Here is a 24,006-nt window from a genome sequence, read left to right on the forward strand (position 1 = left end):
TGGAGAAGTGGCATCCTCCTTGGTCTGCATCCATGGAACCCAGTAGTGTGCAGTGTCCGTTTGACTGTCTGCCTTGAGACGTTGCCACCAGCAGGGTCCAGGTTCTCCAGGATGGTCTTGGTGGTGATCCTTGGATTCTTTTTCACTTCTCTCATTATCCTCCTGGCCAGCACAGGTGTCACTTTTGGCTTCTGATCACATCCTCTGAGATTTTCCATGGTCTGGAACATCTTGTATTTTTTACTAATACTTTGCATTGTAGCCACTGGAACTTGAAAACATTTAGATATGGCCTTATAACCCTTTCCTGACTTGTGAGCAGCCACAATGCTCAGCCACAGATCCTCGGTGAGTTCCTTTGTCTTAGCCATGACTGTCCACAAACCAACTGCAGAGAGTTGCTGTTTGTCACCTGTTGAGTTGATTAAAACAGCTTTCCCCAATGAATCAGGGTAATTAGGATGTTTTCGAACAGTTTGGACTATTTGGAATGGTACGGAACCTTGGATTTTCCCATAGACTGTGACAGATTGCAAGGGGTATGAATAATTTTGGACATGTCACTTTTTGTTCAAATGTAAATAAAAGCTGAGAAATTATTTTTTCCACAATGATGGCTCTTGTACATTGTCTTATTATCTTTTGGGAGACACCTGTGTCATTTCCAATCAATTAAAAAAAACTTGCTGGTTGAATAAAAGTAACTTTAAGTCAAAATTTGCTAGGGGTATGAATAGTTTCGGGCGTGACTGCACGAAGGAGCCAGTTTAATGTAACATGGTGAAACATGATGTGTGTGTGTGTGTGTGTATCAGGACCTTTTATCCCCGTCATGTCACCCTGTCAGATGCTGCTGTGATTCAGTGTATTACCAGCAGGCGGCAGTCAAACACAAACCTGAGTCCCTCCCATAGCCTCTTCCCTACCATCCCTGCTTCCTGTTTCTCCAGCTGACTGGGCGGACACTCCAGGTCAGTAAAATCTGGTAAAACCGAGCACAGTCTCAGCTTAGTGAACGCAGCGTGACGTAGTCTTTGTTATGAGATTAGTATTTGTTTTGAAAATCTGCTGTGATGCCGACCGACTGTTTACTTTAAGAATGATTTAACACAAAGATCTGCTCCAGCAAACCTCAAAACAAGGAACAACAACTTTCAGCTGAGGGGTGCATTCTTCATTTACAGCTGCTGCTCGTCATTTAATGGAGGAGAATAGTTTTAAATGTGAGAACGGACAAAGATACAGCCAAGTTTGCCTTCATTGGCTGTAAAGACATCAACGCCCGAGCTGTGCAGACTGATGTGATGTGTGGATGTCCCAGAGAGCTTCTGTGTGAACCTGCACCAACAGTGTTCAGTGAGGTTGAATAGTTCATTCAGCTTTGTTTATTCAGAAAGTCCCGTTGAGTTCGAGATCTTTTTCACAAGAGAGACTGAACTACTCATCACATACACACAGTATCACAACAGTCACTCAAAGCAAGCATGACACTCACTCAACCAACCACACTAATGACTAGAGTCACACATATCACAGACCCAGGATGGTAAAGTCTGCAGTGTTGCAGTCCAGACCTAGTGCTGAGAACACCAGGTCTCTCCTCTAGTGGAATATTAGTATTCCTGCTCTTATCTTGAACATCCATGGATCAGGTACAGACATAAAGCCCAGAGCTTTTTCAAATAAGATCAGATAATTATTTTTTTATTAGAAACTGAGAAATTTAGACAATCTGAATTGTACTTGGCACTATAAATAAAACTGAATTGAACTGAATTCCACAGTAGGGCAATTTGCAGTGTTACAGCGTCAGAGAGGATAGTGCAAAACATCAGTTTATATATATATATATATATATATATATATATATATATATATATATATATATATATATATATATATATATATATATATATGCGCATGTGTGTGTGTGTTTGTTTTTTGTCTTTTGTAAAGTAAAATACTGTGTTGTTCAGTTCAAGACACCTGTGACAATGTTTTATTCCTTTGTGGATACTCTGTGATCTTTAAATTGTAATGTGTAAATGATAAACTGAGGCATAATGTTGTTGAAATTGAACTTATATTTCTTAACAAATTTCAGTTTGTTCATAATGTTTTGTAAAAAGACAATTCCTTAAATGTGCACATTTTCAGAATTGTACTTTTTTGCTCTAAGACAAAGGAAACATTTTGCGTTGTGGTTATTTATAGGTTATTATGTAATGATTTTACTGGTCTGGGTCATTTGAGATCAAATTGGGCTGAATGTGGCCCCTGAACTAAAATGAGTTTGACACCCTTGGCATTAAACAGTCTTCTGTTGCTGACTCCAGCCTCCTCCAGCTACAATGGCTCAGGCCCTGCTCAGTGTGGACAGTGCACAGTTCAGCTGCTCCATCTGTCTGGAGCTGCTCAGGGATCCAGTCACCATCCCATGTGGCCACAGCTACTGCATGAGCTGCCTCACAAAACACTGGGACCGCCAGCCAGTCTGCAGCTGTCCGCAGTGCAGAGCCACCTTCAGTCCCAGACCCAAGCTGGGCAGGAACAACCTGCTGGTGGAGATGATGCAGAAACTCAGTATTGTGGGGCAGACTGAGGGCCCTTCTGCTCCTCCTCTGTATGAGCTCCTGGCCTCTGCAGAGGGCCAAGGCTTTGAGCACGCCACCTTTGACGTGTCCTCCGTGCGTCCTGAAGCGACTGATGGACAGGTGAGAGGTCACTCACGTTCAATTCTTAAATGGAGATGTTTTTACAGAGGCGTGGTTGTAATCCACATCATGCTGCTGTTTCAGAGGATCTTGGGGGAAACACGCAGACAGCTGGCAGCACAAATTAAAGAGAGGGAGTCAGAAGTTCAGCAGCTGAAACACAGTCTGAAGTCCTTCTCTGTAAGTTACAAAGAGACTGTCTGCTACAATGTATTTGTTGGAAAATATGCCTTTATGCTGATATTTTACATCAAAATCACTAAATCACCACAGAAAAAGCTGATTTTTGCATCATTTAGCTACTTCTTTTGGCTGATGACTTTGCACATATTTTTAAACTGACCACAGACAACATCAGGTTTCTCGTATTGAAAATTTCACATATACAGGGTGTCCCTAAAGTCTGGACACATAGGAAATCTCATTAACTATAATTTTTTTGCTTCCACAGATTAAATATGGCTTTGTTGAAAGAAGAAAGAGTTGAACTGGTACTTCTCAGTGGACGTGAAAGATGGACATATCGGAAGATAGGGTTAGGGTTAGGGAGGTAATTTTTGGGGCTAGCATGAATTTTAGCCATGACCAGTTCTTTTGTTTCAGCTGGTACATTTTTTTTTGTCCAGAATGGGGTTTGTCCATGACACTGCCCGTTTCTTCAAACTCTTTAACCACCTTTACCACCGTGGAAAAGCCAAGTGGAATCCTCCTTGGATGATGTGCATTAAGTTAAATTCATCTGCTATCTTTCCATATGTCCATCCTTCACGTCCACTGAGAAGTACCAGTTCAACTTTTTCTTCTTTCGACAAAGCCATATTTAATCTGTGGAGGCAAAAAACTACAGTTAATGAGATTTCCTGTGTCCAGACTTTAGGGACACCCTGTATACCTACGCGTACTTTGATGGCCCACTGGCAAATGCAGATATAAAACATAGTGCTTTTCAAATATACATAATTACTGTGTAAAATAAGAAAATTGCTTCAAATTACATATTAAAATAAACATTTATTTTTTATATAATTAAAAAAATGTAAACTTTTCACCTGACAGAGTATCTACTTGTCAATGTAATTTTTTGGCCAATTTTTCATTTTAAAATCTTTATTGACTGATACCAAAGATGATGCTGATGTTATTGTGGACCCCTAAAAAATGACATAGATGACATAAATAGCTGGTATAGTTTGTTACACCTGTGGTCAGATGGAATGACAGTGTTGTGCTTTCTTCAGCGTATGGCCAAAGCAGCGGTGAAGGACAGCAGCAGGATCTTCTCAGAGCTGATGGAGTTTTTGGAGCACCGTCGTGTTGAGATGAAGGAGCTGATCAGGGCTCAGGAGAAGGCTGAACTGACTCGAGCTGAAAACCACCTCCAGCATCTGGAGCGGCAGATCTCAGAGCTGAGGAGGAGAGACGCTGAGCTGGAGGGAGTTTTCCACGCTCAGGATCAGCAGCTGATCGCGCAGGTGAGAGAATAATGCCTGGACGTGCTTAAAGCTGGAGTAGGCAGAAATCTGCAAAAGGCAAAAAAAAAAAAAAAAAAAAAAAACAATGCCAAAGACTGAAAACACAGCCCTCTGTTCTATTACCAGGTGAGCCTGTGCTTAGACATAGTCAAGATTAAAGACAACATTCATTTGTGTCTCCACATGGGATCACTCTCCTGAGGTCGAGTCCTCTGTCAACCTTTTTGCGCCTCCACATTCTACTACTGCCATGGACTTTGTAGCTCTTCATAATATTTAACTTCTCTGAGTGAAAACCCTTGTGATTGGCCGAATTCTACACTTGTGTGCTAGATTTTCTTAAGTCTGAAAACAGAGCCAAGAGGAGGTGAAGAAGTATAGCTTCCTCTCAGAATACTTGAATTACAATATACTGAGGGTCAGAATGAATAAAATTATTTTTTTGGCCTTTATTATAGTGCACAGTGGAGAGAGAGAGGAAACGTGGGTAGAAGAGTGGGGGAAAGACATTCGGTAAATGGTCATGGGTTGGACTCAAACCCATGACCGCTGTGCCAGGGACTATAGCCCTCTTATGGGTCACTCGGTCAACCTGTTGAACTACAGGGGTGCCCCCAGAATAGAATTTTAAATTTGAAATACTCCAACTTTATGCGTTTCAGTGTCTTGAATTTGGCATTAAAAGATAAGAAACATTGAGCTCAGCACTGAGGACTGCTGTTTCCTCTGCACTAGATGTGTCAGTCATTTGGTCGTCCAGTCCCTGAGGCAAGCAGCTCTCTGACAGTCAGTCCACACATCTCCTTTGGACCTGTGAGGATGGCCATCTCCCAGCTGAAGGAACAGCTGCAGACCCTGTACAACACAGAATTTCCAAATGTCACCTCTGCAGGTCTGCTATGTTGATCTGTTTTCTTGCAGTTCCATGCTGGTACTTAAACTCATCTTATCGATATATTATTAAAAAAAATCACTCATGCTCTGTTTGAATCAAGTTTCTGTTTTCACAGTAAAAACTGTAAGCCTTCTGCAAATGGAAAAGACCAACACGGGTGAGTGTCCAGCTGCACAAGTACTGTAAACTACATCACCAGTGGAGTCCTTTCAGCACTTTGTGATGCAGTTATAAAGACATAAAATGCACTGGGTGTGATAAGAACCATTGTACTGAGGTTTTCATTTTTTCTGTCATCTGTTCAAAGCAAAGCACTGGTACACATGTAAAGTAGTGGAAAAAGCACATTTTCTGCTTGTGTAATCAGCTGTAGTTTTAACGGAATGATTTTCCATTTGAGAAAATGTTATGCATTGTAATATTACTTGAGCTGTGAAACTTTAGAACGCAGTGTCTTGGTTCAAACTAATAATTTTTTTGTCTTTCTGTTTACTTACACGGCTATAGAAGTGTGTGATTCTGCACACATCCCTGCTTTGGACAACAGAGCTGATCTCCTGCAGTGTGAGTTTCATGTGTCTGACACTAACCAGCCACTAGACCTCTTGTACACACACGCACACACACACACACGCACACACACACACACACACACACACACACACACACACACACACACACACACACACACACACACACACACACACACACACACACACACACACACACACACACACACACACACACACACTAATCCTAATATGTCCTTCCCTTTGCAGATTTCTGTCCGCTGTCTTTGGACCCGTTCACTGCACACAGGGAGCTTTCTCTGACTGAAGGAAACCACATGGTCAGACGAACTGGAGAAATACAGGCGTACCCAGACCACCCTGACCGCTTTGACTCCTGGGTCCAGGTGTTGTGTCGTGAGGGTCTACAAGGCCGCAACTACTGGGAGGTGGAGTGGGACGGCCACCAGGTGGCTCTGGGGCTCACCTACGAGAACATTGGAAGAAAGGTGCTCCAGTGTCCAACTTTTTCACCTTTTAGAGGTGTTTACTGTAAAAAAGGATTTTTAGACCGTTGGTTTTTTTTTTTTGTTTGTTTGTTTTTTGTTGATTGGGATAAAAATCTGCTGGACCACAAATCAGCCAGTACATTAAAGGCCATTCATCCTTCCATTCATTCATTATCTATCACTACTTAATCCTCATTAGGGTTGTGGGGGGCTGGAGTCTATCCCAGCTGACTTAGGGTGAAGGCAGGGGACACCCTGGACAGGTCACCAGTCTATCACAGGACTACATATAGAGACAAACAATCACACTCACGGACAGTTTCGAATCATCACTTGACTTGAGCATATTTTTGGACTGTGGCAGGAAGCTGGAGTACCTGGAGAAAACCCATGCATGGGGGACAAGGAGTCATATAACACACACTGGCATACATGCATGATAAGATAGACGATACATACAAAATGATGCATAATGAATACAGAGTGAATTAGACAACATGACAAACTGCTTCATCAGTTTCCTGTTATGGTGTAAGGCTCTGGTATTAAATCTACTACATATATAGCTGGTAGTGAGATGCAGTCAGTGTGTAGATGAGCGTATCAAGTATGCTTTCAGATGTATTCCACAAGAATTTCACCAAAGATACAAAGGAGGCACTACTAGGTTTAATATCAAAAGGCACTGAAGGAAGAGCTAAAATATGTCCTCTACAAATATACTAAGTGGTTCAAACTTCACTCCCCAACAACAACATGTGACCAGATGAGACAAATAACACGGCCCCTGAGAATCCAACAAGATATTCATTAATAGAATGGAGCCCTGCAATATCCATCATAATACAGTGAAATGATCAGAATTTTTCTACACTTACTGAATCATCTCCTGTCTGTGAATACGCACACATCCACACTACTAAAGGTATTTTAAAAATACATTATTTTTATTTTGAAATTTCTGTTAATATAAAGCAAAAGTTCCTGTTCTTACTTTGTTAAATTAACCATAAACCATTTAGATGCAGCTGGAAAAAATACAAATAGCAGGTAAAACTGTAAATATGAATGTATGTTGTTGAAGCTGAAATAAAAACTGTTTAAAAAAACAGAGAAAGCGCCAGGGCCAAAATACTGACACTATTTGGCTTCATTTTTTTTATTGACTCAAGGGATAATATGTCTAAAATTACGACAGAATTTGATTCAAATCATTTACCATCACAGATTAACTGTTTTTTGTTGAGTAAACTTAGGAAAAGTAGATCACTACTAGTTAACTCCTGACAAAGAGGCTTTTATTTGTCATCATGTCACATCATTCACCTTTGATCCTTCCTCAGGGATCATCGGATCACTGCAGGCTGGGACACAACTCTCTCTCCTGGAGCCTCCAGTGCAGCTCGTCCTCTTTCGTCCTCTGTCATGGAAACCAGAAGAAGACGGTGGAAGTTCCCTCCGGATCTGTATCCCGCAGGATCGGGGTGTTCCTGGACCACGATGTGGGTCTGCTCTGCTTCTACATGGTGACACCCAGAGGAGTCCATCTTCTGCACAGGGTGGAGACCAAATTCGACATGCCTCTCTACCCTGCAGTGTGGCTCGGAGCCAACTGTAGCGTCAGCCTCTGTACTGTCAACTGAGCACGGCCATCCAAACATCTACATGGTAAACACATGGAGTTTTTAGTGTTATTTTAACTGACTCAGGTATTAACCACTAGTGCATGTCAGAAAATTAGAATAGTGACTTAAAAATTCAAATTTTAAAAGGTAATCTTTCATATATTCTGTATTGACTGCACACAAAGTTTGAATTTTTGGCTTGTAGCTCATGAAAATCAGAGATCCAGCATCTCAACTTGACCTTGATATTTACTAAGATTAGTTAAAAAGAAAAAAGGATTTACAATACAGAAATGTCAAGCATCTGAAAAGTGTGTTTATGTACTAAATACCTAGTTGAGGCTCCTTTACTACAAAGTACAACATCAGTGTGGTGTGGAATGGAGGCACTGCTGAGATGTTCGTGAAGCCCAGGCTGCTTTGATAGAAGCCTTTAGCTCAGCTCATCATCTCATCTTCCTCACTGCACCTTACGTGGGGTTCCTTGTTCAGGTAGCTGAGTTGGCTGTCCTGTCAAGCACAGTGATATCATGGTCAGCAAACCATTTGGTAGCAGTTTTGACTCTATGGGCAGGTGCTAAGACTTTCAAGCCAGCAGTCTTCTGCATGATTGTACTTTTGTGTACTGAACTAGACCACCAGATATGCTACCGTTCAAAAGTTTGGGGTCAATGTCCAAATGTCCTTACTTTAGAAAGAAAAGCAGTTTTTTTCAATGAAGATAACATTAAATGAATCAGAAATCCAGTCTAGATGTTAATGTTGTAAATGATTATTCTAGCTGTAAAAGAAAACCCTTGTGCAATTATGTTAGCACATGAAATAAACTATGAGTTTTCTTATGAAACATGAAATTGTCTGGGTGACCCCAAACTTTTGAACGGTAGTGCAGTATTCATACATTTTAGATTTTTTATTTTTTTTTTTACTAAAACTTCAAATGAAATGTTCTAATATTTTGAGATACCAGATTTCTGATTTTCACTACCTGTAAGCCATAATCATCACAATTTAAACAAAAACCGCTTGAAATATTATACTGCAGGTGTAATGAGTCTAGAATATGTTTAGTTTTGACTTTGTTAATTCAAAGAAAATTTACATTTTTTCGCAACGTTTTATTTTTTGAGATGCACTAGTACAGCTCTACTGTTATATCAGCTGCTAGTCACTAGAACATTTCAGTTAAGAAATGCCAATTATATATTATGAAATAGGTTTTGATTGGAGGTAAAACTGGATCTATCATTATGAAAGAGCCTTCCTGTACTTTATATTCTATATACAAGAACAACAGTAGAGGTTTAAAAAGAGAAGATCATAACTGAAACTATATTCAATGCTTGTTAGAGCGAAGAGTGCTTTATTGAAGGTCAGATTTTTTTTAATAGCTCGTGTTCATCTAGGCTCTAGTAGATATACTGTATATTATCAATGCAGGCTGGTAATACTGTCACATATGTTAAAGGAGCAGCCTTTACCTGATAGCAGGTAGGTGCCTCAGATTGCCACTCTGCCACCATTGGTATACGAGTGATGAGAAATACTTTGTAAAACACTTTGAAGAACCTCGCTAAGATTCAAAAGTGCTTTGTAAGTGCTAACTATTTATCATATCAATCTGTCTGACACATGTAATTTTATCTTCAGTCATAGTGGAAACATTTTGCCTCTAAGGCGCTTTAGAAGCCCAGGTCTCACAGCATTCCAGATCTCCCAGGTGTGTTTCTGATACACAAAGACCTCAGCATTCAACACCTAGCCTGCCTTCCTTCATTATAATATTGCACTTTAAGCTTTGACTGTCTTGCTGATGTAGATTGATTTTTGAAAGTTTGAGAACACTTTAGGATTTTCTGTATTTCTGCTTACATAGGACCTAAATATATGGCCAAGTTTAATATTTTGGCTTATTTGTTCAAATCAGATGATACTGTAAGTCATATTTTTACAGAAATGTAGAAAACAGGCTCACATCCTGTAGTGTGAAATGAGGCGTCATCTGCTTGTGCACTGTGGGACACTGACATACGGATGAATTTTCTGCTGTGCAGAGAATTGTGAGTCAGAAAGGCTTGAAAAGCATGCTGGCTTGCAAATTAGAGAGCAGATGTTGGCATTCTGCATTTGACGTCTTTGGAACATACTCATTATCTCAAAAGACAAAAGTTATATAGTCTGTTCCCATCATAACTTTTCAGTTACTATAGAAGCAGGTCACAAAAACATTTTCTCATTTCATCTAGTGCTGGTTAAGCTATTCAGTTTTAATTTCATGTCCATCTGATCTGAGAATACTGCCTCAACACCAATACAGAAGAGGAAAATGGAATAAAAGGATTCCCTAGCAGCAACACTGAGCAGTCCACCGACATCACTATCAGTTTATTGTCAGGGGCCACTTCTATAGGAAAAACTGTCCAGTGAGGTCTGTGGAGTCTCTAAAGTTTGTAATTCTGTTCGTATCCATTGTATTGAGGTGGGCGGACCAAGAATCTAAACAAATTCATTGTTTTCTGTTTTCTCAAGCTATACTCTTAAATTCACGAGACAGCAGTTTCAGTGCAAGAGTTTGTTTTTATTATTATTAACTGTTGACACAATCAGCAGAGAAACAAATCATGACGAAGGACAGAAAAAGACATACTGAGATCAGATCTTGTTGAATGCTGCTACATCAACACTCTGAACCTGAAACAGAGCAAAAAAAAAGAAAGAGAAAAGATGTGAGATGTAAGAATACCTGCGTTATTTTCTAAACTACCTCACAGGTGAGAAATTCTGCTCCCGATTTCTCTTTGCAAAACTGCTCATATTGCTCTAAGAACTGAAATCTGAGCTTTTCTTAGTACCTCATTTCAGCCACACGATGGCAGCAATGTGCTGCGGATGTGTACAGTGGCCAGTGTGGTTACTGATTACTCCTAAACCAGCCTGTTAGTCCCTGGTGTAACAGCATACATTCAGGTCAGAACTATACATGGGTTTCTCTGAAAATTATAAACTAGTGGTGTCTGACAAACCAGAGAGTCAAATAAAAACACTTGCTGTGGTTCTGAATGTATCTCTACATAACCTTCCAAGTGAAAAATAATCCTTTCACTGACAAGAGTTATACCACATGTTCTAAGTTGCACTTGTTTCCAAATCAAGACAATGATGGCAGGCCACCAGCTGCCTGGGTAGAAAACAAAGGTACAACTAAGACCTTATATATTGTAGTTTGCGGTGTTGCATGTTCTATTTTACACTTGAATGTTTCTAACGTGTACTCTCACTGATATAAGGTGTTGAAAAATGTTACATAAGGAGGATTTATTGCTAGACAGTTGGTTTAGATATTAGCTTTAGCCAAATGTACCTATTAAAAAAGCAATGTGTAGCTTACTTTCCAGTTTATTTATTTTGCTAAGGTGCCTTTCAGTATCGACCAAATCAATAAAAATCCGTCCACACAAAATGTTTGAGTGTAAGTCTCCTTTTTAAGCTAATATTTTGGTATATTTAAAGCAGCAATCTCATCGCCAAAAGTAGTAACACATTGGTGCTTGAGCCTATGACACACTGAGAATTATATGCACATTCTTTCTCTCACAGTATTACCAACAGGGTGTGTGTGGTGGCTTATCTGCTCAAAATCAAAAGCTACACATAGCTGTTGACATATTCTCTAACTTAGCAGTTATTGTCTGGCTTTTTCCACTTATTGTGCTACTGCACAGCACCAACTTGGACTAAAAACAAGCTATCCCAGTTAGAAATGTTGTCCAACTTCCACAGGTGCTGCAGAACATCACTGTCATGTCACATGATGTCAAAATCTTGTCGAAGTGTGGTGTAGTATTTTTGGGGGTTTTTTTGTACATTTTTTTCCCTTGGTCCTAACTGTTTCATGTTATCTCCTGTAGCTCCCTTCTTTCTTTGATCTTCTCTTATTTCGCTTTTTTTTTTTTAACACATATATGAGCAGAATTTACTGTAGTTTAGTTCACAAGTTAATGTGTTCAAGTAAAAGGATTCTTACCGTTGCAGGTCACATTTTCCATGATTTACCCTCTCTAAAAGGGTTGGTCTAGCAGGTAACTCATATATGACTTTCTTCCCAATGCACCTTAACCCATCACCGTAGATGCTTTCATAAAACAATTATTTAATTTCATGTGTGTCAAAATACTCAAGTAGCCTTGTGTCTGATTCGCCCCTAGAGATGAAGTTAAGGCTGTAAATAGTTATGTGCTTCTCAACAGAAACACAAATCACTTCATCATGCTTATTTTTAAAATAAAGAATTAGGGAAAATTTATTTTGATCATTGAGTCTAGAATAGTAAGTAAATATAAAAGGATCAACAGGGCTTTGGCTCTATGAACATGTACCCATTGAAGCGCTATTGAAGGATTTATCAGTTGTTCATTGTAATCTCCATGCATAAAGATGGGGATTTTGATTCCATCAATTTCGTCCCTGCCCACTGTTTCAGCTCATTCTCACTACGTGTACAATTTGATTGCCAGACTTTTTCTTCCACCCCTGCAGTCAGGGTAGTTCATGCTGATCATCAAGTCTGTCAGGTTCTTCTGCCAGAGAGGGTAGACGGAGCCAATGAGACTCGTTCTTCGACTTTATGTACGTGAAGCAGCATGCTATTTGTACTCATTACCTTTTCACTCTGTGTGGTGACCCCATATTGTTAGAAGAGGGGTCTATTTGCATATTGCCAGCTGACTGATGTTACACAGGACACCCTATTTTTCGCAGACTGATTCTTCAGGGGATTTTTTGTAACAAGTATGGAACCATTACAGCCATCTACGATCTGGATTCAGGGCGTTAAGGCAGATTTTCTTGCTCAGTTGGTGTGTTGTTTTGTGTGTGACCTTCGCAGAAACAATAAAGTACCGCATGTATTCCATAGAACTTACATAGTCTTCAAACTTGGTGATCTCCTCCTCCAACATGTCTGTTCCCACCTTGTCGTCCTCCACCACACATGCAATCTGGAGTTTCTTGATGCCGTAACCCACTGGAACCAGTTTGGACGTTCCCCATAACAGGCCGTCAGCCTGCACTGAGCGCACACACTCCTCCAGCTTCGCCATGTCTGTTTCATCATCCCACTAAGAGATGCAGGAGAGATGACAAAACACAAGATGAAAAGTCAGCCGTTTTTTTTTTTTATGATTTCGGCCTCTTAAATTTGTAAAGATTTTAGTTTATTAGGACAGAGCACAGACTTACAGGTTTGACATCCAACAAGATTGAAGACTTGGCGATGAGGGTGGGTTTCTTGGCTTTCTTCTCTGCATATTCTTTCAATCTTTGCTCTTTGAGTTTCTCTGCCTCTTCGTCATCATCGCTGCCAAACAGATCGATATCATCATCATCCTCGTCATCGTCCTCCTCTTTTACTGGGGCGCTGGTCTTCTGCTGGACAGTAGTGCCCTGAACAGATGAAATGTAAGGGGTGGGAAACATTTTAATAACTGAATACTTGCACATTTTTGATGGAATAATCCCATACTTATACGAGGTGATGCACTGGAGTTAAACTAAACACAAAATGTGCAGTGTGTAGAAACTCACATTTGTGTAGGGGACTGAAGGAGCAGCAGCTGGAGCTGGGTTCGCAGCTGCAGGAGACTTCTCAAGAACTGTAACCCGACATTCCAGTTTGGAAAGTGCTGCCCTCAAGTCATCCACCACTAGAGAAACAGGACCAGAGCCATATAATGTAAGTAACACACAGCAGCTGTGGAGGACTCTTCTAAACAGGAACCCATGAAAATACACTGCCGTTCAAAAGTTTGGGGTCGCTTAGAAATGTCTTTTTTGAAATAAAAGCATTTTTTTTTCAGTGAAGTTGACATTAAATTAATCAGAAATCCAGTCTAGACATTGTTAATGTTATAAATGACTATTCTAGCTGGAAACAGCTGATTTTTAATGGAATATCTCCATAGGGGTACAGAAGAACATTTCCAGCAACCATCACTCCTGTGTTCTAATGCTACATTGTGTTAGCAAATGGTGTTGAAAGGCTCATTGATGATTAGAAAACCCTTGTGCAATTATGTTAGCACATGAATAAAAGTGTGAATTTTCATGGAAAACATGAAATTGCCTTTTGAATGGTAGTGTGCATATAGGAATAGTTACATATTCAACATAACAAAAGAAACAGACAACAGAAACAAGCTAATTCAAGTCCCCTGGATAAACAATCACTTCTAATCTAACGATTTATTTTCTCGATTTCACCGCTTTAATTTAGTCATAGTTCCAACACACCAGGAGTTTTATAGATGGGCGATAGATTACAAACTGTTTTAATGAAAAAATACAAAAAATCATGGCATTTCTTTCTTGCAAGTCCAATGTTCTTGGACAGAAGTCCACTGGTCACTGCTAGTGACTGCAATCTGTCATTCTTTATTAGTATAGAAAGGCAGTTAATGGATTGCTTAAAAAAATCACTGTGTTTGCAATTGTGAAGAAAATGTTTTTATTATTATTATTATTATTATTATTATTATTATTATTATTATTATTATTCAGTGTTCATCAACCTGCAGTGTTACAGGAAAAACTGCCAATCACATGTTCCAACATCAACACAGGAGCCATTTTGTAGCTGCGTTTTAAAAAGAACAGCACAAAAATAAGTCTCTATGGGTAGATAAGAACTGCAAATTTAGCGGAGATGTAAAGAAAACCGAGATATTAAGAAAATATGTAATGACTGAAAGTATTTATTCTTAGAAAATTACCTGAAATTTTTCATTTTCTGTTCTCATGCAAAAGTAGGATTGGACATTTATAGGCAAAATACTGAATATTAATAATATTTTGATCAATACTGAGATTGCCTATATTTCATGGGGTATTCATTGATTTTAGGATAAAAATATATTTATTCCACAGACAAGTGAAAAGTGTGAAGTAAGGCATTAAGGTAAGATAGAAGGTTTTCTATGAGTGGAGTGCTCAAACACTGGCTACGGACACTAAAAGAGCCTTGATGTGGGTAAAGAAATAAAAAGCATTAATATTTGATTCAAGTGGATAAATCAAACACCTTTGTGTAAGCTCTGGTTCTCCAGCTCCAGGCTCTTGATGCGAGAAATGAGCTCTCCTTGATCTGCTGCACTGCTGCTGCTGGTGCTCTGCACAGTGGAGTCAGTCAGAGAAAGAGAGAAACAGAATGAGAGCTTGGACCAGTTTAGTGAGAGAAACCTCAAATGGAAAAAACAGTATTATTCCTTCATTAAACTCAGGACTACTAAGCACACAGTCAGCATACAGCTCAGCAGCATCTACAGCCAGCAAGTTAGAGCAGGACAACAGGAAGTGTTGGTGGACCCTGGCAGAAACATATGGGTGGTAAGCAGCTACTTGTGCTCAGTCTGCAACACTCCACACATGTAAGTCATCTCTAAGCTGAGGAAGGATTCAAATTAATGAGTGTTTGTCAGCGAGGTCCTCTGAAAAAGCGACCGGTGGCAGAGGCACTTCCAGTGACACACAAGGCTTGGAGGCACTTACAAGCTGGGACTGTTGGCTCAGGGAAGGCTGATTAGACCCTCTGTTACTCAGTGTAGTCTTCAGCTGAGGAGGAGGGGATTTCAGGTTTGAGAAAGGAAAAACTCAGGGGAGAGGGAGGAAAGGACTGAATAAAGTACTGGCTAAAGGAGAACTGATGAGGAGGGTAGAGCAGAAAGAAAATAGAAGAACCAAGGGAGCAACATAGAGCTGGGAAGTTATACAAAAGAGGAGACTAAACGCAGTGGCTTGCACAGTAAATCACATCTGACCGTGTCTGCTGGCAGGATTAGCGATCTACTCAAAGCTTCGACTCAAATTTATAGAAAACTGATATGGAGGGCAAATTATTTTAACTCATTTCCAGCAGGGAAATGGCAGCGCTATCATTCAGTACTACAGGAACAAATCTGTCAAACAAATGACAAGCATGTACAATTACAGGCTCAGTATACCAAAGGACTGTTAATACCAACTACTAAGGCTGGACCCGAATATCCAAATATTCGGTTCCGATGGTGGTATCCGGATATTAATTTTGAGATCCGAATATTCGCCGCAACCCCCACAATTTTTTAAATTACAAAATATACACTATAGTTCAAAAGTTTGTGGTCACTTTTTCAATGAAGACAACATTAAATGAATCAGAAATCCAGTCTAGACATTGTTAATGTGGTAAATGACTATTCTAGCTGGAAACGGCTGATTTTTAATGGAATATCTACATAGAGGTACAGAGGAACATTTCCAGCAACCATCACTCCTGTGTTCTAATGCTACATTGTGTTAGCTAATGGTGTCGAAAGGCTAATAGATGATTAGAAAACCCTTGTGCAATTATGTTAGCACATGAATAAAAGTGCAAGTTTTCATGGAAAACATGAAATTACCTGGGTAACCCCAAACTTTTGAATGGTAGCGTACATGGAAAATCCAACAAATTCAAAGATTCCCTTTGAGTAAGCAAACTGGTGAGCATGTTGGTCTGAATTCATATCGGTTATGTCCAGACAAGCATCTAATAAAAGTCAAGATTACTCTGGCATGGCAACAGATGAAACCCTCCATGGTCTAAGTATGCCATTTTTTCCCCAACACTCCAACAGTACGCTATCTTTGCCATTTTTTTTTGCTACACCCAAATCGTCTTGTTTAAATAAGCACATGTGGAACGAGCACTGGACCGGTCTGAATAAATATGGAAAATGTAAGATAGCAGCTAGACACAGCACTGGTACAAAGCCTGTATAATGGCACTTACTCCTGCTAGAGATTTCTGGATGTTTTCCCGAGCACGAGCGATGTCTTGCAGGATGGTGTTAGCTCCAACATCCTTAAACAAAGTGAAGACAAGTCAGTGTCCATTGACTATCCATTCAGTAACTGACTCCACAATTACTACCATATAGTTTTTTATTCCAATATCATTCTAAAGACATAATGTTAAAATCATTTCATGTCCCTGTTTGGTGCAAACATGGCTGTACTTAGTCTTCTATAGCTACAGTATAGAATTTTAAATTTGTATGCTTAAGCTTTCGTTATTGTGTCAAAATCAAACTAACTTACTGTATGTATTTCTGGACTGACATATATGGTTCATGTTTTTGTGCTAAAAATGTAAAATAATTGCTTCAAATAAGGACAGAGAATTAACGGCGTGTTAAATATACAGCTGACCAACATAGTCACGGTAGAAAGTATTCACACAGCAAACTTTAGGATGCACAATGATGATAAAATATATATTAGGACAGACTATGACCCAGTACTACTGTAGATGTGAGGAGGAATAACTTTAAGATGAAACTTCTCAGGTAGTGCAGTTACCTGTGTGGTTTGTGATGAGCCGTTCATGCGCTCATAGAAGCATCTTTCTGCCTCGTCATATCGAGGTTTGTCAAACCAGATCTTCTCCTGGGCCAGAAAGTTTACGGTACTCATTTTTCTACAGAGAAGAGACACAGGAAGCACAGGAGAGGGATGTATAACCAGGAAAGAGGAGGTGAGGGGAGAAAAAAGAAATCTTGATTACTACTACTATAGTATATTTTAAACCATTTCACACATATCCACAAAGATGCATTCACTACAAAATGTTTTCATCTTAAATGGCTTATTCTGGGTTTTTTTAATCTACTCTACCAACAAACAAATAAACCCAATACAACTAAGCAAAAGCTTAAAGAAAGGAAACGACAACGATGGTTCATACAGTCACTCAGAAAACATAAAAACAGACCACAAGGAATAAGCAATGAATGAATCAAGATGAAGAAAAAAATTATGCAAATAAAATAAATTCACACATTCAAAGAACAAAAGGGAAGCACACGATGGTATAAAGAAAAACAATGAAAGATGAACTGAAACATCTGGAACAGTTCCATTCTCCCGGTTTGGTCATACTTGTCCCTCAGTGGGGCGATGAAGGCAACGGATGAGGCTCCTGCTTCTGGCCTACGATCCTTCCTCACTTTTACGGCTTTATCCACTCTGTAGCCATGGAAGCGACTCTCTGCAGCATCATATCGCCACTTGTCCAACCACACCCGCTCGCTGCCTGGGTGAAGAAAATAGCAGACTCCTGCGGCCGACGCTTCTTCCTTCTCAGGGACCTCAGCTGGTTCGTCCTCCTCCTGGATAGGGTGCAGAGCATGGAAAACTTCTGCTTTCCCTTGTGGGACCACCCGTTTTTCCTCCACCGCCACTTCCTCATCTTCTTCCTCCTCTTCTTCCTCCACAAGGCTTTGAGGGTGGTCATTGCTTCTGGAGGTGCCGGTGCAGCTAGACCGTTTGGAGGAATTATTACCGTACAGGTTTTGGTAAAAGGCTGCCTCGGCACGGTCATACAGCGGCTTGTCTAGCCACACATCTCTGAGCAGCTCGACTGGGATGCGGGGCAGTCCGTTGATCGACTGGCGAGTGGTGGGTGTGACAGCCGCTTGTTGGATGACTGGAGTTGCAGGAGTTGGAGCTAGAGACTGATATCCTTCGTCTGGTGTTCTGGGTGCCACGGAGCGGTTGGGTGGAGGTGGGAGGTTCAGGGAGTTTGGAATTGACGGCTGCATGGATTCTTCGACAAAGCGGCGCTCTGCTTGATCAAAGGTTGTCTTGTTTACCCACACTGTCTGTACCACGTGGTGACAAGCTACCTGATCACCATGGTGGCAGGACGGTCCTGCAGAAGAGGAGGCCACGGCAGATGGAGAGCTGGAGTGTTTCCCTGAGGATGGAGGGGACCGTTTCGATTGGGTGGTCCCGTTAGAGGAGCTCGCCAACCGACACTGGTAGAGGCTCTCAGCTCGCTCATAGATGCTGCGTTCAAACCACACATTAGCACATTCAGACTGCAGACCGATCAGCCCAGCACGGCGGTCAGGAGGCTGGCTGGTTCGTTTCTCTGGCTTCTCTTCATTCTTGACCTTGTTGATTTTCTCCTCCGAGGGATTCTCAGGATTAGATGAGCGTTTCTTGCGACGACGGCTTTTCCCACTGCGCTTTCCATCTCCATTCAAACTGCCACTCTCTGGTGACGACGATGCCGTCTCTCCATTCCTCTGGCCTGGTTCAGCCTTGTTCCTACAACCTGCTGCTGCTTTCGTGAAACGATCCACCTGACAATGGCTGGGAGGCTGTTCATGCTCGGACTGATCCTCCACAGCGCATTGCGGGATCTTCTTAGACATCGTCTTTGAGCCGTGGCAAAGAAAAAAAGAGAGAATAAACAGGTACAGGCTTTTGGATTAGTTAAAGAGACACACAAAGATTACAGACACAAAGGGGTTGATCTTGTAGACTCCACACTGCAAATAAATCACAGACAATAACTTTTGCTTTGATTTAGGAGCTCTATTTATCACAATGCACAACAAAACAGAGTCTACAAATCAGTCCCAAGGAAACACAAGCAGCATGCAGGAAGTTGGAAGAAAGCCCTAGCAGATGAATGGAATCAATTATTTGTGCTTTGTCAAGAATCTGATTCATCAACCAAGTCATTCACAGTAAACCTTATACAGGGCTGCACCATTATTTGAATATCAATCACGATACTGGCGCCCAGAATTAAACCAACATGATTCGCTGAGATATTGGTATTTAAAACAGCTGGTATATACAATCCGTTTTGCTGCACTGCAGTAACTAAGTGGAGACTAGAGGCTTCTCTGTGCCTTAATAGCTTCCACTGCTGCCTGCATGTGAGGTGTTTAGGGAACATCAGTAAATAGTGGCATCTACCAAAGAGCAGATGTTCACCATGTGAGGTGTTTAAGTTATAATTTTGGTTATATTCATGGATTGTATTCAGGTGAATTAGAACCAATCTTAAGTGTTATTTTGATGCAGATTTGTGTGTTAGCAGGAATGCAGCACAGCACAGAAGTGACATCAGCGCACCATTTATTTAATGTGAAAGTGTAAAAATTAATGAACAATTCTGATAAATAATCGTGATCTTAGTTTTGGTTAAAATCATCGTGATTATTGTTGACCATAATCGCGCAGCCCTACATTGTATGAGTCCTACCACAGCAAGGTAAATGTACTGGATACTTTCTTTTGTGTACAGCCGACTTTAAATTCTTCATAAACTTTAAAAGCATTCCAAAATTCTAATCTGAACAGAGTGGTATGAGCGCATTCACAGAAAGAAGGGTGTGATGTGAAATGCAACAACTAAATAAACTGACACCAACGGATCAGTGAGAAACACTGACAAGCTCATGCAAGTAAAATGGTTAATCAGGGTTTTTCCTGTGTAGGGGAGTTGTTTTTTTGGTTTCATGTGAATGGTTTTGTTTCTTTTATTATACCACAAATGTATTTGTTCATCAAATGGTCAAAAATAAAAAGAAAATGCATAGATTTCTGTCAACATGGCCTTTACTGTACACACTAATGGTTCTTGCTGTGGTGTGTACTCTACCCACAGGCCCACTCTGAGCCAGGAAAAACCCTGTTAATACAGTAGGCGTTGAATATTTGCTCTGAACAAGTCACACATTTAGCAAGCCATGCCGTTTTGGTGTTACAGTAATCTGATGTAACACAGTAAATGCATTCCCTTAATGCTTAATCTTTTAGAGGTTAGTAAAATTGATCCAACATTAATTCACAACTAAAACGGTGCATTTGCCCACTGTTCTGGGAAGTCATTTCCTGCTTGAAATTTAATAGAACACTTATTCAAGCTCGTAACTCACCTTCCTCAGTAAAGGTGTTGAGCTCAATTTAGTATTAAACTCAAATGCTCAAAATGTTCTTTTCATCCAGTTACCCGCAAGCCATTGAAAAAGAAATGTAACAATCACCACCTCGCAAAATAAATGAAACTGACACAGGGTACACAACTACATAAAACAGCAACACAAAACTCACACAAGGTTCATGTCAGTGTTACAAGGAATACTCACTTGTCAAATTCTGAATGCAAGATGGAAGGAAAAAAACTACGTGTCATTTCTCTATAACAATAAGTCAACATGAAAATTAACCTCCTTACAGACTTAGCATGGTTCCCCTTTTGGTCTTGGATGATGATGAATATGGAAAATGCTTTCACTGTTATTAACTGATATCTGAGGCTTCAATCTTACCCAAAACCATCAAGCACTACCTGGGATGCATACCAAAGGCTCCCTTTCGCCCCCTTCATGTGCTTTCCTCCCACTTCAAATGGAAGGCACCAGGGACAGTTTATTTTCCTCCATCATCAAAAATGGCCAATCACTGTTCAAGCACACCTTCCAGAACTCCATCCAATCAGCAAATCAAGCAAATTAGGAATACTACTGTGTAGACAACAGCACTTTTGAATGGTGACTGAGTGACAGTGAACATTATATGCAGTTTATGTGCTGTTTGCCACTTTCTTTTTAGAGATGTTGTCAAAGAGCAGCAGGCTAGGCTAAATTGCTGTGCCTACTCTTGTCTCCACTATTAGGATGGCAGGTTTATGAAGGACGTCTCAATTTCTAGGTCACAGAGGACAACAATTTATGGAGGAGCTCTTTAAGGGAGCCTTTATTGTACACACTTCTTCAGCAACTCTACTCACTAATAATGTGGTGGTTCTAACATCATGTACCTGCTGAATACCACTATTGATATTCTGTATTTGTCAGAAACAAGCACATCGTTCCGTCTGAAAACATGAATACTAAAAACAGGTCACAGATAAATACACGTAGACACACATATATGCACACACAAAACCCAATCATTTCTTATACCAGCTGAGAACCACAGTTTTTAGTAAACATGATTTGCATATAAGTGAATACTGCATTTGTTGGGGTCTATTTTTAGCAGCAGATTTGGTACCCTGGTATGTCTGGCACCAGGAAGGTGGATACAGGATTAACTCAAAATAAACTACAGTGTGCATTCACGGTAATGAAGGTACATGTCATCCAGTTGGTAACGACATGTATAATATATATGAGACTTTGGCTAGGGATCATTAGTTTGACCATTGTTGGTTTTGGTCATTCTATTTTAAAGGATACAGGAGGTATGGCTATTAAACAATGGCCCAATTCATGCTGTAATTCAATAATTAAATGAATTACAACTCTTTCATTTGAGCAAACTGAAACTTTGGTTATTGTTTATGCTGCACGGTAATCAATGTATACTACATGGTTCAGGCATATGTGCTGTTGTTCAACTAACATAAGCCCAGTCCAGTGATTTAATAGCCACACTTCATATATACTGCAGCATACTAAAGCCACAACAATTTATCAATTATTATCAACTGTTGAATTAATCCCCAACTATTTTGATAATCAGTTTGAGTAGTACTTTTAGAAAAAAAATAAAATGACCTGATTTCATCTTACTTAATGTAAAAAGTTGTAGTTTATTTTCTCTTCTTTAATTATGAATTGAATATTGTTTGTGAACTGAATGAGGCATTCGAGGATGTACATCTTGGGTTTTGGTAAACAGTAATGAACATTTTTCTGACATTTTATAGCCCAAACATAATTATCGTTAAACTGTTGTGTCACTGGTTTTACAAATTCACAGAATTCTCCTTATCCAAAGTTGTTTAAATCAATCCAACTGGACTTTAAACGACTTTGGATAACCATGACCTGGATGAATGAGAAACTACACAGACAGCATTCTCCTTGCGTGACAGTAATGCTACTGACAGTGTCATACACCACCGTTCAGAAGTTTAGGGTCACTCAGACCATTTCATGTTTTCCATGAAAACTCACACTTTTATTCATGTGCTAACATAATTGCACAAGGGTTTTCTAATCATCAATTAGCCTTTCAACACCATTAACTAACACAATGTAGCATTAGAACACAGGAGTGATGGTTGCTGGAAATGTTCCTCTGTACTCCTATGTAGATATTCCATTACAAATCATCCATTTCCAGCTAGAATAGTCATTTACCACATTAACAATGTCAAGATTGGATTTCTGATTCATTTAATGTTATCTTCATTTAAAAAAAATGTCACCAAAAAGGACATTTCTAAGTGACCTCAAGCTTTTGAACGGTGTGTATGTGGTAGATCAGACATGTAAAATCTATTGCACAGTGAATACTAAACAGAAGGTTGACTTCAAAAGTTCATATTGTATATTAAACCTTGATTTCTCTCAGAAAAATCAGACATTTTCCTACACTATATGTCTGTTTACACACCTTGTTGTCATAGGAGAATCTCTGAATAGTGGTAGTTTGTGCAATCAGAGGCTATTCACTATTCATGTTTTCTTTCACTGATACCTATGGGCCAGTTTATCTTCTTCACAGGGTGTGGAGGGAACAGAGATGACCTTACCTTTGATTCTCTGCTTCTTTAACCTGTACTGTTCATATTATCTTTTTTAACAACATATTATTGCCTCCTAACAGCACTAAGACACCATTCTGCTCAAACCTGTAATTCAAAGCCCATTTTCACAGAGATAACAGAGTCCTGCTGAAGGAGTCCTGAGCAGAGCTGAGCAGAGTGTAATGTGATGGAGAAGATGCTGACAGCAGATGAAGAGCTGAGAGCCTCCACAGAGCCGTCATCATGTCAAGGTGCGCCCTGCTAACCTCTACACTAGCCATTTTTCATCATACGCGGTTAGCATTTCCTGAGGTACCAACGTGACGCTGGTTGTTTTAAACGTGACAAGAAGGAATTAGGTGATAAATAACATTTCCATGGAAGTCAAAAATCAGAGGCGGCTACTGAAGCCGGTATCCGGCGGCGTGACAGCCGCTCCGGGCAGCGTTAGCGGGCTGCTAGCCGTGTGTTAGCCTCGGCTAGCACCAGCCGCTGCTCTCTGGAAACCACTCAAAAATCATTCATTTCCTAAAATGTCTATTAAACAAACCCCGACACTAATCCACCACACAGAAATTCTGCCTGTCAGTCAGCGCTGACGTTACTTACTGCTGCGTTTTTTGTGTCCTGTCGGTGTAAGCGAAGGCCGGTGATAAAGACGCGTGTTTCTCCAGCCGTGAGTGACACCGGGAAGGAGGAAGAAGAGGAGGAGGAAGGAGAAAGGAGGGCCTGGCTGTGATCTCTGAGGATGGGGGAGGGGAGTTATGATTCACTAATATTGCCTCATGTCCTCTGATGAACTCCATCTACCGTCGACATATTAAAATGTGGATAAATGTGACCTTCACTGCTGTTCAGCACAGAAGCTTTGATAGCCAACTAGATCTGGGTAAAAGCTGAACTGAAGGCAACACCACGTTCATTATTTCC

The 24,006-nt window shown here is 40.2% G+C and overlaps 2 protein-coding genes and 1 long non-coding RNA gene across 8 annotated transcripts; 1 reads left to right on the forward strand and 2 right to left on the reverse strand.

The window, feature by feature from the left end:
* Nucleotides 1–981: 981 nt before the first annotated feature.
* LOC111573382 (tripartite motif-containing protein 65-like) lies at nucleotides 982–11,184 on the forward strand. Of its 3 annotated transcripts, none has more exons than XM_035951531.2 (9): nucleotides 982–1,361; nucleotides 2,337–2,714; nucleotides 2,799–2,894; nucleotides 3,953–4,186; nucleotides 4,922–5,078; nucleotides 5,197–5,238; nucleotides 5,589–5,645; nucleotides 5,861–6,099; nucleotides 7,443–11,184. In XM_035951531.2, exons 1-9 carry the CDS (start codon nucleotides 1,305–1,307, stop codon nucleotides 7,740–7,742), a joined length of 1,560 nt encoding a protein of 519 aa, XP_035807424.2. In that variant the 5' UTR covers nucleotides 982–1,304; the 3' UTR covers nucleotides 7,743–11,184. The 3 variants fall into 3 exon arrangements, with proteins under 3 accessions (XP_035807424.2, XP_035807425.2, XP_035807426.2); XM_035951532.2 differs by having other exon boundaries at nucleotides 983–1,652; XM_035951533.2 differs by having other exon boundaries at nucleotides 983–1,356.
* Nucleotides 3,706–7,447, reverse strand: LOC129349799 (uncharacterized). Its single transcript, XR_008602927.1, has 2 exons — nucleotides 6,413–7,447; nucleotides 3,706–5,041 (listed from the first exon to the last, which is right to left on the reverse strand). It is a non-coding gene; the product is annotated as an uncharacterized LOC129349799 (long non-coding RNA).
* LOC111573383 (elongation factor 1-delta) lies at nucleotides 10,282–23,897 on the reverse strand. 4 transcript variants are annotated; one of them, XM_035951526.2, is made up of 10 exons: nucleotides 20,474–20,657; nucleotides 17,676–18,958; nucleotides 17,097–17,214; nucleotides 16,528–16,599; nucleotides 15,267–15,329; nucleotides 14,800–14,887; nucleotides 13,308–13,426; nucleotides 12,963–13,166; nucleotides 12,647–12,841; nucleotides 10,282–10,415 (listed from the first exon to the last, which is right to left on the reverse strand). In XM_035951526.2, exons 2-10 carry the CDS (start codon nucleotides 18,953–18,955, stop codon nucleotides 10,377–10,379), a joined length of 2,178 nt encoding a protein of 725 aa, XP_035807419.1. In that variant the 5' UTR covers nucleotides 18,956–18,958; nucleotides 20,474–20,657; the 3' UTR covers nucleotides 10,282–10,376. The 4 variants fall into 4 exon arrangements, with proteins under 4 accessions (XP_035807419.1, XP_035807422.2, XP_054870195.1 ...); XM_035951529.2 differs by lacking the exons at nucleotides 17,676–18,958; nucleotides 20,474–20,657 and adding an exon at nucleotides 23,686–23,897; XM_055014220.1 differs by having other exon boundaries at nucleotides 17,676–20,658.
* Nucleotides 23,898–24,006: the final 109 nt, after the last annotated feature.

This window comes from Amphiprion ocellaris, chromosome 2, assembly GCF_022539595.1.
Source record: "Amphiprion ocellaris isolate individual 3 ecotype Okinawa chromosome 2, ASM2253959v1, whole genome shotgun sequence".
NCBI lineage: Eukaryota > Metazoa > Chordata > Actinopteri > Pomacentridae > Amphiprion > Amphiprion ocellaris.